The following is a 15,068-nucleotide window of genomic DNA, read 5'->3' on the forward strand; positions in this document are numbered from 1 at the left end:
CTACTACTCTGCGCAAACAGATTAAATTGCAAAAATTCCCCCATTTACTTTATTTTAATTGTTTTTATTTTTTGTTTTAATTAAGTAACGCTAGTTTCTAATTGAAACGTCAATCCTTATGGATACGATACTCACTTAACACTTTATTACTTGATAACAATTTAATATAATTGTCTAAATTGTCCATCAAAGAAAATACAAGAAAAAAATACTCCCCAAACTTAAATTTATTTTTTTGGTAATATAAAATTCCAAAATGAGAATTTGGGAGGGTTTAGATAATTTTTTTGAATCTAATAAACGTAGTTATAATGCTTTCAAAATTAAAAATATTTAAATTAAAACGATTGATATGTGAGACTAACCATCCACATTTTTAACTAAAGACACAATCATTTTATTATACCACTAATGGATAAATTAGATGTAGCTATCATCAAAATTATTTATACTTGTCATTTTAAATAGAATATAATTTTCTTGTCAAAAAAAAAAATTAGAATATAATTAATTGTTGTAAGGTAACACTCTAGGAACATAGTTTAATAGCTTATTAGTTTTCCCACAATCATGACAAAGTACTTTGTTAGCCCTCAAGAACATAAGAAACAGAGAATCGTACGTTAATTTACACAATGGTTTACTTATGATAAAATGACTAGAATTTAGGTAGAAGATGTTACTAGCTTAAAATAAAAAGCATTTGCTCCAACATATAGGTCCCTTCAATTAATGTATGTTAGTGGCTTATGAGTCATCCAATTTACAATACTAATGACCATAAAATATCAATTCTTACCCTTTTAAACTGGTCTTCATGCCGTCATCTATCATACGGAATTATTGGTTCTAAGAGTTTTTTATTTTCAAAATTGCTTATGCAATTGGGTATGGACCCCAAGATAAACAATTCTTCTATGATTGACATAAACACTATTTTTAGGTGCTAATAAATTGGTTTTAAATTGCATATATACAAATATACAACATATTAATTTAGTTCACATTCCTTCAAAAAAAAAAAAAAAAATTAATTTAGTTCACTGCTGCTACCTATCAAGCCTTGATTGTAGATCACATTAGTCATTATTGACACATGTTAACTCATAACATCAGCAAATTAACCTTGGCCACAAAATTAATATTTAAAACCTTTTCATCTTTGATCGCCTTTTCGTTTTACAACAAAAAATTATTAGAATTTTCCCTAAAAAAACAAATTATTAGAATTCATGCAACAATTTAATTCCTATATAATATACTATCAACACAAAAACAAAATTTATATAGATTTTCAATTATATCTCACAATTTTCTTTGATAACCTTGCACCGTTTAACCACGACTAATCTTATTTGAGAAACCTATTGGATATACAAAATGGATTCACCATTTCAACCAAATTTTCTCCATACGCAAGAGTCAAAAATTAAATCTGTGACCAGGGGTGGAGCCAGAAATTTAAAGGTAAGGGGAGCGAGTACAAGGAACAATTTTTTTAGCGAAACTTTAATTACCTCTTGGCCGAACTCCGAATCACCATGACCACTTTATCTTGAGAATTGAAGGGTTAATACAAAAAGAGAACGATAATTGACTAAATAGAAGAACTTTTGTACGAGTGTGAAAGACATGAGATTTTTATCACAGGAGAATAAAATCCATTAAGGACTGAATTATATTTTAATCCCCTATTTTTATTTTAGATTTTAATTTGCTCATTTCTTGTTTTTAAATAGTCTTTTATTTTCCATAGTTATATCATTGTGTTTCATTCCATTTAAAATATGTTGTGGAAAGGACCATAAGGTACAATTTAAAATAATATAACATATAAAACTAATGATATTAGTTGTCAATTAATCTAATATATATTTTATAAAATATTCTAATATAGTTTAATTGTAGTATATATATAAAAAAGTTATTAAAATATAGGGGGACCATGGCCTCCATAAGCCCCCCTCTCCCTCCGCCACTGTCTGAGAGTAAGATGCTCAAGTCCCTTGCCAGTACGACCAAAAGAGAAATGTATTATATTTTGAAATAACATTATAGTTGATAAACTATAATGTTACACAAGTGGAACCCATAGTAAAATATACTTGATAAAACTCTATCCTCTGCTGTACCAAACAATGAATTTCTTCACCAGCATGTTGGCAATGACTAATTTGAACAGTAATAAATAACAAATTACATCCAGTAATAATAGTAATAATATCCATAGCCATACATATATGTTAAATAACCAAAAGCTTTATGACATGGACTCTAGACAGCCACTTACATGATAAAAAGTATTCTTTTCATTGATGTCTATCTCATACCAAAACATTTATACACTAGCAGCACTTCCCAATTATTGTTAAATTTCTGCTCATGTAAGCCCTAAGCACTATGTCTCATTCCTCAAACTGGTCCCACTTTTCATGCCATCACCTTCCTATAAATTCAATCCATTTCTCATACACCATTCTTCAGTTCTCTTATCATATCAAACTCTTAGCATATTATTTAATTTCCAACAATACCCTCAAAGTTTCATAAATTTTTTGCCATGGTTCCTAGTGAGATGAGAGGAGTCAGTCAATTATCTCTAACTCCTCTTGAAAATTCATTCCATGTTCAACAAAACTTTGTCTTGCCACAGAATGAAATTCCAAATTACCATCTAAATAATCTATTAGGAAGCTTGCCAAACTTCCACTACCCATTAGCAGGCCATGATCAATTTGCTCCACCTTCTTGTTTAAGCAGCAACTCAACTACTTCTGATGAAGCAGATGAACTTCAGTTCAACATCATCGACGAAAGGAAGCACCGGCGAATGATATCGAATAGAGAATCAGCTAGGAGATCAAGGATGAGGAAACAAAAACACTTGGATGAACTTTGGTCACAAGTGGTGAGACTCAGAACTGAAAATCACAACCTTGTTGATAAACTAAACCATGTGTCTGAGTCACATGAGAAAGTTGTTCAAGAGAATGCAAGACTTAAAGAAGAAACTTTTGATCTTCGCCAAATGGTAGCTGACATGCAAATTGGTAACTCTTTTCCTTGCAACATGGAAGATTTATGTGAAATTCCATGCAACACATCTCAACACAAAGATGATTCCTCTAAAATTCATGATTGAGATGACACTATTTTCATGTTCTTTCATTTTAATTTTCTATTTTCTATGCAGTTGCTATATCTTACTTGTCCATTTATCGGACATGTATGAGTTTTAGAAGCATAAATAATATGAAATAAAAGCTTTAGATGTTGATGTTCATTACTTGACCTTATTATAGAATCGACAAATTTTTATGCTAAAGTCCATTGTACATGACAAATAAACAGTTGCTTGTGTCACAAACTCACATATCGCGGCGTACTTATCCTATTGGTGAATGGTGTGATTAAGTAATGTACTACCTAATTTGAATATGATAATATAAACACAATGTTGTGAAATTATTAACATGATAAAATTAATGGTGTCTTTTCCATTTTCCCACTAAATATATAAACCATGGTTTAAAATTGCAGTTGTAGTTACACACAAGGGCGGCCTAATAATTTTTAAAAATAAGTGAGGCCTAAAGCAATGTTGAATATATGGGGCTTTTTTTTTTAGAATATGAGGTCTTTTTCTTGTAAAATCTAATGAAAAATAATTTTTTTTGGAAGGCCTAAAGCGAGGACTTTGACGGCCTTACCCTTATGCCGGCCCTGGTTACACAGATAACCTTTGTATTATGGTAAACTATATATGTTCAATATATATAGTCGATATTGCAGTTGTGATGTCATTGCAATTGTGATTGCAGATTGCAATTTAAAACCATAATATAAACCTCATAATTAAAATGAAATAGTCTACTTACTATTCAAGAAAAAAAATTCCTCCAATTTTTGCAATTTTACCCTTGAATTAGGGGCATTTTCGTCATTTCCTAAATACCTGATTTGTTTTAAAATGAAATAGTTATAATAGAAACATAAGAAATGTCTCCAAAATGAAGTAGCCGGCTAGCCGCATATAGAAACTTGTCTTTTGTAGGCCCAAGGCCGCTCTTTACACTGTCCCACCATTTGAAGGGAGATAAGAGGAAGTGAGGAATGAGCTATGCACGTGCAATAGTAAAACAATGTATCATATTTTTGAAAAAACATCGAAAAGGGTGTCCATTGTTGAACATAGTAACTACAGGGTCAATAAGACAAATGATGGTGGAGGTTCTGGTGATAGTGGATACCTCAAGTAGCAAAACATATAATCAAAAGGGTATCCACTAAAAACATTAAACACTGTGGCTGAGGTTTTTTTTTAGGGCATCATGGTCTTTCATTCATGTCACTAATGTGGATAATGTCATCAAGTGGTGTCAATGTTTCAGGTGTTGCTTGAAATCACGATATACAAATAAGGTTTTAAATAAGGTGAACACTCTGGTACCTTAAAGTATGCGACACAAGTGCAGCCATTGATGTGATCATAATTTAACAAAGTGACAATGAAGTGCATTAGCAATACCCAGTTGAGTATTCCACAGTTTCCAAATTGTCAAACTTTTGAACATCCTTTTGGAGGTGCGTGTGATCCTATGAAGCACGGAAACGGACACACCGACACTGCTAAATATTTGAGAAAATCACATAATTCAGTGTAGTTATATGTATCGGTGTCGTGTTGGTGTAGGACACGACACGTGTCCGACACCAAGACACGGCTAATCTAAGAAGTGTCCGTGTTTCATAGATGTGATCTAAACATTCACTAACACACGACGTCTTTTGCGGTGTAAAGTTGGAGATTTGATTGTATATTTTTTTTAATAGTAATTCAAAATGAATTTAAAATTTTAAAGTAAAATATGAAAAAAGAAAAAAAATTACAAAGGAATGAAAAAGTAAGCAGGTAATAAATTGCGTCTACACTTTTTAAATAGTAAAATTAATCATCTTAAATACAATATTCATAAACCTAAGAGCTATAACATTGTTATGTATGATCATTTGAATTAAATCAAACCAGAGATTTTGTAATTTAAAACCTTGTCATGCATGACACTTCAAATTTTGGTAAAATAAACCAAACCAGACAAGATATAAACATGAATTAGTCTGGATGGAAAGAGGAGTGTGGCATCACCATGATTATTTTGTTGACAAGTGAACCTTGATTGCATTAAATGCAAATAGTGCACCATTTTGACAAATTGTCAAACCGGGTCATTTGGTGATGGAATGCTTCCAATTTTCATGATAAAGTCAAAAAACCCAAAACCTTCAAGAAAGTTGTGATTCTGATGACTACACCATCTACTCCATCCGGTCACATTTATAAGCAAAAAAACACTTTTTAGGTTCATTGAATATATGACCAAATACATTATGTATTCAATGAACCTAAAAAGTGTTTTTTTGCTTATAAATGTGACCGGGGGGAGTATCTTTGAAGTAGAAGATGTCGGTTATTCATACATACGTACATATACATGCATACGTATACATATGTATACATATGCATAAGAGATCATATATGATATATCATGCCATTTGGAAAAACTTATTTAAATTTATTTTAGTTATGGGAGAAGTTAACCGAGGTTTGTGGTCTAGTTGGTAAGAAGTTTGTTGATATCCTACAAGAGTATACATTCAATTTACACCATCGACAAAAGGATTTTGTTGATGACTAAACTTATAAGTATCGATCAAAAGAGCAGAGATATTTAAATTCTAAGTAGTCTCCAAGACCCAATTCGCTTAAATTTTTTGATAAAAAAAAATAAAAAATTAAGTGTTTGGAAGAACATATGTATATATGCTCGTTTCAATTTACTTAAATAAATTATTCTTGTTTACTCCAACATGAAAACAATTAATTTAAATAACCTTTAAAAGGTATAATTTATATGAAAACAATTTAAAATCGTATTTTCTTTAATAGAAGAAATAACTTATACATAAATATTGTCTTTGATATGCTAGGAGGTTGGGTCAATTCGGTGGAGTTGAATGTTGATTCTTTAACCGTGACTAGGAGACTTTTAAATGGAGAGGTATTTAATCCAATTATTCGCGGTTCAAAAGATTATGTGCTTGTTACATTAGGATTGGGAGGTGAAAGTGCAACACTTTTTACACGAGGCAAATTTTTGTGCTGATGCACTAGCTAATATGAGATGTAGCATGGTTTCAAATCTGATTGTTTATGAGTTGTGCCCGACTCAAATTATGCACTTGTTAGTTGCTGACCAAACGGGGTGAAACTCCCTCGTCTAGTTAAGTTGTACTCCCTCCGTCTCACAATAATTGTCTCTTTACAATTTTTTCTTTTTCTCAAAATAATTATCACTTTAGAATACCAATGCAACATTTATTATTTTTTTCCATTATTATACCCTTATTTATTGAATTTCATCAAACTTAACTACTCCACTAACTACAATTAATAAGGGTGTTTTAGTAAATAATATTAATTTTACCATCAAAATCAACACAATTAATCATTTCCTTAATAGTCGTGCATAAACCTTAAACGACAATTATTTAGAGACGGAGGGAGTAATTTTTCCTTTCTGGCCTTTTGGCCCTCTATACAATAAAAAAAAAAACCTTTAAAAAGTATAATTTATATGAAAGCAATTTAAACTCATATTTTCTTTAATATTAGATATAACTTATACATAAATATATACACATAAACGTGTTTAATGAATAAGTGTTAAAATAAGCACTTATTCAAAACTCTCCATTAGGCTTGAAAAGTTGAAAATGGTATTGCAAATTTAGGGGCAAAACGTGCAGATTTACTGGTGGTTGTGGAGAGATGAGAGTCCACATAGACGGTATTTTTTATTTGAAGAAGTCTATATAGATGTTTTTTTTTACTAAATCAAGATATATATTTGAAGAAGTCTATATAGACGGTATTTTTGTATTGAATCTAATATTTGAATTACTTTGTTTCCAAAGTTTCTCATATATTAGCTGTGAATTTTCTCTATAAATAAAGAGCTCATATAGTTCATTCCACGCACTGAAAAGTATTCTAAAACTTCAAATCTTTTCTTATTTTCCCCCTTATTGACTAGTGTTGACGAGTCTTTCTTCTCTTCATCTCCTTTTTATGTTCCTTCGGAATTAAGAGTGTTCTTAAGACCATATACTCTTTCTAAATATAATGTTCCCTTCGAAATTGAGAACAGTGTTCATAAGACCATAGACACTTCCTACATATAATGTCCCTTCAGAGTTAAGAATGGTTTTAAGAGCATAGTCCCTTTGATAATTTATGTTGCTTCTGAATAAATAGTATTTTTAAAATCATAGTCCCCTTTGAGGTATAATGTCCCTTGGAAAAGGTTAGAATAGTGGTAGCATCATATTTGAGTGGTTGAAATATCATGTTGATATTTGGAAATATTAAATGTTAGAATTGTGGTGACACCATATTTGAGTTGTCACAATACTCATAGTATCATAATTGATTGGTTTCAGTATTAAAAGAGTTGTACCATGTTGGAGGTGTAATTCTCGAATGATTTTCTACAATGCAGTAGTTAATCGCACAATTGTAACTGTGCTAGTTTTATCCTGGAGGTGGTGTAGTTGGTAGTCTGTCTTGCACACGAAACGTCTTAAAGAGAACGATCTTAGACTTTTTGTGGCACAAATAATGATCCAACCCATGTTTGATAGCCACACATGCCAATTTTTCAGAGTCCACATTCTTGGATCGTAACAGAGTTAAAATACCCGGTTTTGAATTTGGATATGAAAAAAATTTGTTCCTTTTCTATCAACAAAGTTAAGAACAACATCACCCACTTATTCCAACATCTTATAAGATAAGTCGTTTGCAGAACCATAAGTGCTATGTGTGAAAGCCTCTTCCAATAAGTGTTTATTCTTGAAATCATATCTTATGATTGCTTCCACTTCATTCAACGGCGGTGTCGGAAAAATGTTGTTGTTGATGGTGGTGGTGTCTTCTTTTTCTTGTTTAGGAGATAGTTCTTCTTTGTCATCGTTGTTGTTGGTGTCTTCTTTCTCTTTCTTAGGAGATAGTTCTTCTTTGTTGTCTATTTTGAGTGCATGTGTTTGGATGAGAAGTGGTTCTTCTTGCACTTTGTATGCTTGAGCTTCCATGGTGTGCAGTTGTGATGTTGTTTGAGAGATATAGATTTAGGGAAGTAGAAAATGTAGGTGAAACGGCGTGGTTGTAGAATTTTTCTTCTTCTTCTCTCTCTCTCTCTCTCTCTCTCTCTCTCTCTCTCTCTCTCTCTCTCTCTCTCTCTCTCTCTCTCTCTCTCTCTCTCTCTCTCAAACAACATCACAATTGCGCACCATAAAAGCTCAAGCACACAAAAAGCAAGAAGAACCACTTCTAATCCAAACACATGCACTCAAAATAGACGCCAACAAATAATAACCATCTCCTACGAAAGACAAAGAAGACACCAACAAAAACTATGAAAACGAATAACTATCTCCTAAACAATAAAAAGAAGAGAACACCACCATCAACAACAACATTCCTCAGCCGCCGTCACCGTTGAATGAAGTGGAAGCAATCATGGGATATAAGTTTAAGAATAAGCACTTATTTGAAGAGGCTTTCACACATAGCACTTACGGTGTTGAAAATTACTTATCTTATGAGCAGTTGGAATCCGGGGTGATGTTGTTCTTAACATGTTGATTGAAAAAGAACGGTTTTTTTCATATCCAAAATTGAAACCGGGTATTTTGACTCTATTACGATCCAAGAATGTGGACTACGAAAAACTGGCACGTGTGGCTATCAAACATGGGTTGGATGGTTATTTGCGACACAAAAAGTCTCAACTTTGAGAGCAAGTAATTATTTATTTGCTAATTAATTTCTCGATTCTTTGTAGATTAGGGCAAGGTAACACCTTTCCAATTTCGGGCATTCAACTAGTATGGACAAATCATTTGTGGATGAATTCAACGGGATGGATGATAATGCTTTGGATGTTCTTTGGATGTTCTGAACATAGAAAGGTCTAATTTCGTAAGACACTTTTTATTTTTGTGGTGGCCGGGGTTTGAACCCGGACCTTGTAAGCTCACGAGGACTTGGTAAGTCACTTTCTAACAATAGAATGAAATTACCTCAATTTTAGTGATCTTTTGAACATATAATATTATATGACTACTAAAAACAAAAACTTTTTTTTTCCTTCAAAAAAAAAACTTTTTTTTTGACAGAATACTAAAAACAAAAACTTAAAATCAAATATAGTAAACGATATTTTAATGCCTTAAAATGGCATACAACTAATTTTTTTTTTTTTTTGTGAATCTACTAAAATTATTGTGAACATGTTTCAGGATTTCTTCTTTCAAAAAATAAATAAATAAATAATGTTTCAGCATTTCTCATTTTCTCATTCGGTTACTCAGTGCGAGAACAAACCCTGGGTATTACTTTCAAAACAAAACAAAAAGTTCTGTTTCTTTTCGTGTCATGGATTCCATCAAAAAAAGAAAAATCACGACAAAAGAATATGAAGCAGTGGGAATCGACCTTGGAACAACCTACTCATGTGTTGCTGTGTGGCTTGATGAACACCAAAGAGTTGAGATTATTCATAATGATCAAGGAAATAGAACTACACCTTCTTTTGTTGCTTTCAACAATGATCAAAGGTTGATTGGTGATGCCGCTAAGAATCAATCTGCTACGAACCCTGAAAACACTATATTTGGTACGTAAATTTGTGTTTTTATTCTTTGTTGCTTCATGTATTTAGGGTTTGCTTTATTAAGGGTTTGAAAAAAATTAATTTAACGTTAAATAATTTAGAGATTTCTTTTAAAAAGAATATTTTTGTGTTTGTATATCATATTGAAAATCATGTATCGAAAATGATTTTTAAGGAAGTTACTCAAATGCAGTATTAAATAACCGTCGTCGTCGCCTATATGTCGCAATTTCGGCTGTTACGGATGTAGCGGTTGTAGCGGTGTGAATTAATCACAACATTGCACAACTCTTAAATAATGATAATAACGTAAATAACTTAGACTAGAGATAGATTTGGAGGTCTAAGCTATTTAAGGAGATAACATTATGTAATTTATCATCAAATATGCATTAAAAATATGATTTTCAATCCAGATTAGGTGTCTATTGTTATGAATGGCATTTTTTATGGCTTTAATGGTGTTTCGTCGCGGCTGTAACAGCGTTTTGTCGTGATTTTTGTTCACTCCGTAAAAACAGTGAAAAACTGTAACATCGGCTACCTATACCTTTTTGTCGCAGCCTTTTCTCGGTAACGGACCGACTTTTAAAACCTTGTCAAATGTAATTGTTGAAGTCTCAATCATTAATGCTTGTGATTACGAATTTAGGATGCTATGATGTCACGGTCAAAAACATTTTGAGAACATTATTTTAAAACCCTTGTTAGTATGCAATTGCTATTTTATTTGGACAAATGAATGAATGATGGGAGTTTGCTATTTTTTTCAGATGCTAAGAGGTTAATTGGTAGGAAGTTTAGTGATCCGGTTGTTCAAAATGATATAATGTTGTGGCCATTCAAGGTTACTTCTGGTGTTAATGACAAGCCTATGATTACGGTTAAGTACAAGGGTCAAGAGAAGCACTTTTGTGCTGAGGAAATATCTTCTATGGTCCTTACAAAGATGCGAGAGGTTGCAGAGGCATATCTGGGGTCACCAGTCAAGAATGCCGTTGTTACTGTGCCGGCTTACTTCAATGATTCTCAGCGAAAGGCTACTATAGATGCTGGTGCTATTGCTGGCCTTAATGTCATTAGAATAATCAATGAACCTACTGCTGCAGCTATTGCATATGGCCTTGACAAGAGACGTGATTGTGATGGCAATCGAAATATTTTTGTCTTTGATCTGGGTGGTGGTACTTTTGATGTGTCTATCCTCGCAATTAAAGGTGATGTCTTTGAAGTAAAAGCCACCGCAGGAAACACTCACCTTGGGGGAGAGGACTTCGATAATAGAATGGTGAACTATTTTGTTGAGGAGTTCAAAAAGAAGAATAACGTGGACATCAGAGGGAATCCAAAATCCTTAAGGAGGTTGAGAACTGCTTGTGAGAGGGCAAAACGGATACTCTCTTTTTCTTTTGTCACCACTGTTGAGGTAGATGCTTTATTTATGGGAATCGACTTTTCTTCATCAATCACTCGTGCCAAATTTGAGGAAATTAATATAGACTTTTTCATCGAGTGTATGAATATTGTTGACAGTTGTCTTAGGGATTCAAAGATGTACAAGAGTGATATTGATGATATTGTTCTCGTGGGTGGCTCGTCTAGGATTCCCAAAGTGCAGGATCTATTGCTAGAATTTTTCAAGGGGAAGGAGTTATTTATGCGTATCAACCCCGATGAGGCTGTTGCTTATGGTGCAGCTGTTCAGGCTGCTATTTTGAGTGAAGGCTTTAAGAATGTCCCGAACTTGGTGCTACGAGATGTTACCCCATTGTCACTTGGTATTGCAGTAACATCTGAAAATATCATGGATGTGGTGATTCCTAGGAACACTTCCATCCCTGTCAAGAAGACTAAAAGATATTATACAGATAAAGATAATTGTGGTGTCTCTTTTGAGGTATATGAGGGTGAGAGAGCAAGAGCTACTGACAATAATCTACTTGGTTCATTTTTGCTTGCTTATGTTCCAGGTCCGAATGGCCAGCCCTTGGATGTATGCTTTTCCATTGATGAAAATGGCATCCTGACTGTTACTGCTAAGGATATATCTACAGGCAATATGAACGCGATCACCATTACTAATGACAAAGAAAGGTTGTCAATGTTAGAAATTGAAAAAATGATTAAAGAAGCTAAGAAATACCATGTCGAAGATATGAAATTCTTAAGGAAGGCCAAGGTAATGAGTGCATTAGATTCTTGTGTTTACAACATGAAGAACACTTTAAAGAAGAAGGACGTTAATCTCATCCTCTCCCCTCAAGAAATTGAGAAGATCAGCAATGCAATTACTTTTGCTATGAATTTGCTTGATAAGAATAATAAAGATAAAGAGAAAGAAATAGATGTTCTTGAGGGTCATCTGGAGGAGCTGGAGAGCATGTCGAAACACCTTATATCCAAGACTAATAATTTTATTTTTCTTTGATAAGATTTAAAGTGATGTCTTACTTTTTAAAGTGCTGAATGCAAACCTTTAATCTTATTATCATTATCTAATAGCATTGAAGTTTATGATAATATTTGTATTTAACATGTTACTCAAATTTTTTTTCTGTTTTCTGTATTGTAAACCATGCTAACTCTATTCTAGTTTTCTGTTTCCTTCAAAGCTTGTTTTAGGATCATGATCCTTCTCAGACTCTTTAATAATCTGTATAAAGTAAGGTCATATCAACTTTGAGTCGGTTAAAATTTGTTAAATTTGTAACTGTGTTAGACTAGTATATAAGCTAGATTGTAACAGACTTCAATTCATTCATTTCAGCAAGTTAATTCTGTATTATGAATCAATCTTTTCTTCATACTTTGACTCTTAGTGAATCAACATAACCAAGCTTTGTGATTTAAGTTGATAAGCGGTTGAAACGTGAAACCTTTCTAGAACTTTATATCTTCAAGAAATGACTTGTCTCATCATAGAGGGAAAATAACATTAATTTATTCTCTTAATTATATAGAAACTGAACATCAAATATAAAAAATTGATGTGAGTTTACAGGGCTGCTGAGAATATTCTCATTATGTATCTGCTTCAAACCTGAAACATTTCATGGATATTAAAACAAACCTGAAACATTCCGCAATGATATGCCTCTTTCTTTTCTGAAGTGAATGGCCAAAAATTACGAGGGGAAGTTCATTATGACAGTGCAACCATGATCATGAGATTCAAAGCAAAAACTCAAGCTCTAGATGGATAGATGAATTCTGTAAAACAAAAGAGTTCAAAATATGGCCAATTTGCGGCTGAAGAAGTCCCAAAAAGCATATAGTTTCTTGGTATCCGATTGACAACAGAATTGTTCAATAACCTTAATTTGCAATAGAAACTGAAGGACAAAAATGGAAGTGGAGATTAGAATTAAGGATAAAAAAATTATCATTGTCTAATAGTATTCAAGTTTATCATAATTTTTGCACTGAACATGCTACTAAAATTGTTTACGTTTCCTGTCTTCTAAACCAATATAACCATATACAAACTGTGTTTATTTCATTAAAATATACTCAATGAATGGCAAGGATCTAATCCATGATTAGGGGTTAATTTATACCCTTGCATCCTAGCTATTTTATGAATCAGCTTCCCACTTTTCAAAATCCATTGCATTGTAGTTTGAATAATTTTCAAAAATGCAGTTCCAATGGATACACTGAAAAGCAAGCAGGAGGATATTGTGCATACTGTGCTGCTTGATATTCATGAAGGATAGTTGGTAACTTTGTAATATAAGGAATACTGTGTGTACAAACATTAATAGGACCAAATATAAGTGTGGCCATGACCTCCTTTCTAATATTTCACAAATTAAAAGTGGCTCTAATTTTTGGCGTGGAACATGTAAGAGTTAGAATCATGTTAAACTTGGCTTGGCGCGCAATTTATTTGTGAATCATCAAACTATGCTCTTATCCCTCTAACTGACGAGGCTATTTTTGGACTAAGGTGAGTGGAATTTCTCTATACTCGATGGAATCCTTCCTCCCCCATCATTGATAAATTGTGCGCCACAAAACAACTAGCTAGGATAACATTGCTTGGAAACACAAATGACGGCCAATTCACAAATAAATCAGCTTACACATTGCTGCAACATCTTGAACCTTGCAACGTTGGGCTAGATCGACTTAGACATTTTCTTTGGAACGTAGTTCGGGAATTCCTCCTTACTATAATGTTGAGCGCCTAAGAAGGAAGTTAATTGATAATGATGGTTTCCTTCGATGTAACATTGAGCCATAGACGCTCTTGCACCTTTTCCGTGACTTCAGACGCGCCAGAGACCAGAGATTTTTGGCAAGCATTTAGGTACTCTTGGATACCAGAATTTTTCCATTTAGATTGTAAACAACGGATCATGCATACCTTGTAGGTGAGAAAATATAAGATGGATGATTGGGATATAAGGTACACCAGTATTAGCCTTGTGTTGTGGGGACTATGGTTTAGCTATTGAAAGGTCAGGTACATACATGAGATCAAAATAGCTATCACTTCTGACTATATGGCTTCCGAAAAGAGTACAAGCAATAAACATGACATGCAAATATTTTGGTCCTCACCTATGGAGCCTTGTGTTAAATTTAATTGGGATGGAGTTGTGAGTAATTATGGACTTAACGTTGCTTTATTTTCTTCTCCAAAAAACAAATTAGACTAGATGCTTTGTTAATAATTCATCACATGTAATGTGATCGGAAAACACATGAAGGAGAGGACATGGGTGGCGAATGTTAGTGAAGGTTGAGAATCGCGTGCGCGAGAGAAGAACAATATTAGGGTATTGTATCTTTCAATAAGTTAGTTTGTGTATGTGATAGAAATGAATGGCACACAAAGAAGAAAAAGAAGAAGAAGAAAGAAAAAAAAAATGGTGGAACAATAGAGAATGAGAAACGGCGCAACAATGATAAAGTAAGAAACAACACAAGTTTTTTTTTTTTTAAATGACAAATGTTAGTAGTTACTTTGTTGTATTAATATTTACTTTTTCATTCGGTCTTGAACGCATGACCTCAAACTCTTTTTCTCTTAACTCAAACCAGTTAAGTTACTAAATCCACCAAACAACGCATGAACTAAATGTTGGAATTAGGGTTAAAAATTTAAAATGATAGTAAGTATTGGGTTGTAGTTTTGATCACCAATCCAATTCATATAACATTTATAGGAATACTTTAACATTTCTTTGAGGATTTATAAGAAATAAATTGGATCATCTCCTTCTCCTCATTCTCTCATCCTCCCTTCTTCTCTAATTTGTATCTGTCTCTCTCTTGATTTATCTTCTCTATTTATCTTCTCTCTAAAATTTAGAAAGAAGAAGAGAA

The 15,068-nt window shown here is 33.0% G+C and overlaps 1 protein-coding gene and 2 pseudogenes across 1 annotated transcript; all 3 read left to right on the forward strand.

The window, feature by feature from the left end:
• The first annotated feature begins 2,378 nt into the window (after window positions 1-2,378).
• LOC146905455 (basic leucine zipper 43 pseudogene) lies at window positions 2,379-3,283 on the forward strand (annotated as a pseudogene).
• Window positions 3,284-8,353: 5,070 nt separating this feature from the next.
• LOC146905456 (ribonuclease 3-like protein 3) lies at window positions 8,354-8,918 on the forward strand (annotated as a pseudogene).
• A 529-nt stretch (window positions 8,919-9,447) lies between these two features.
• On the forward strand, window positions 9,448-12,361 carry LOC146905457 (heat shock cognate 70 kDa protein-like). Its single transcript, XM_085727008.1, has 2 exons — window positions 9,448-9,737; window positions 10,508-12,361. Exons 1-2 carry the CDS (start codon window positions 9,497-9,499, stop codon window positions 12,160-12,162), a joined length of 1,896 nt encoding a protein of 631 aa, XP_085583134.1. The 5' UTR covers window positions 9,448-9,496; the 3' UTR covers window positions 12,163-12,361.
• Window positions 12,362-15,068: the final 2,707 nt, after the last annotated feature.

The sequence above is a fragment of the Medicago sativa genome, chromosome 7, assembly GCF_051527215.1.
Source record: "Medicago sativa cultivar Bolivia chromosome 7, Bolivia_mono, whole genome shotgun sequence".
NCBI classification, from domain to species: domain Eukaryota; kingdom Viridiplantae; phylum Streptophyta; class Magnoliopsida; order Fabales; family Fabaceae; genus Medicago; species Medicago sativa.

What these genes read in the sequence shown, in the direction of transcription:
- LOC146905457 (XM_085727008.1), top strand. Translation starts at nt 9,497, where the DNA reads ATGGATTCCATCAAAAAAAGAAAAATCACGACAAAAGAATATGAAGCA. An exon ending in CCCTGAAAACACTATATTTG is followed by an intron (nt 9,738 to 10,507) that starts GTACGTAAATTT and finishes TATTTTTTTCAG; the next exon opens with ATGCTAAGAGGTTAATTGGT.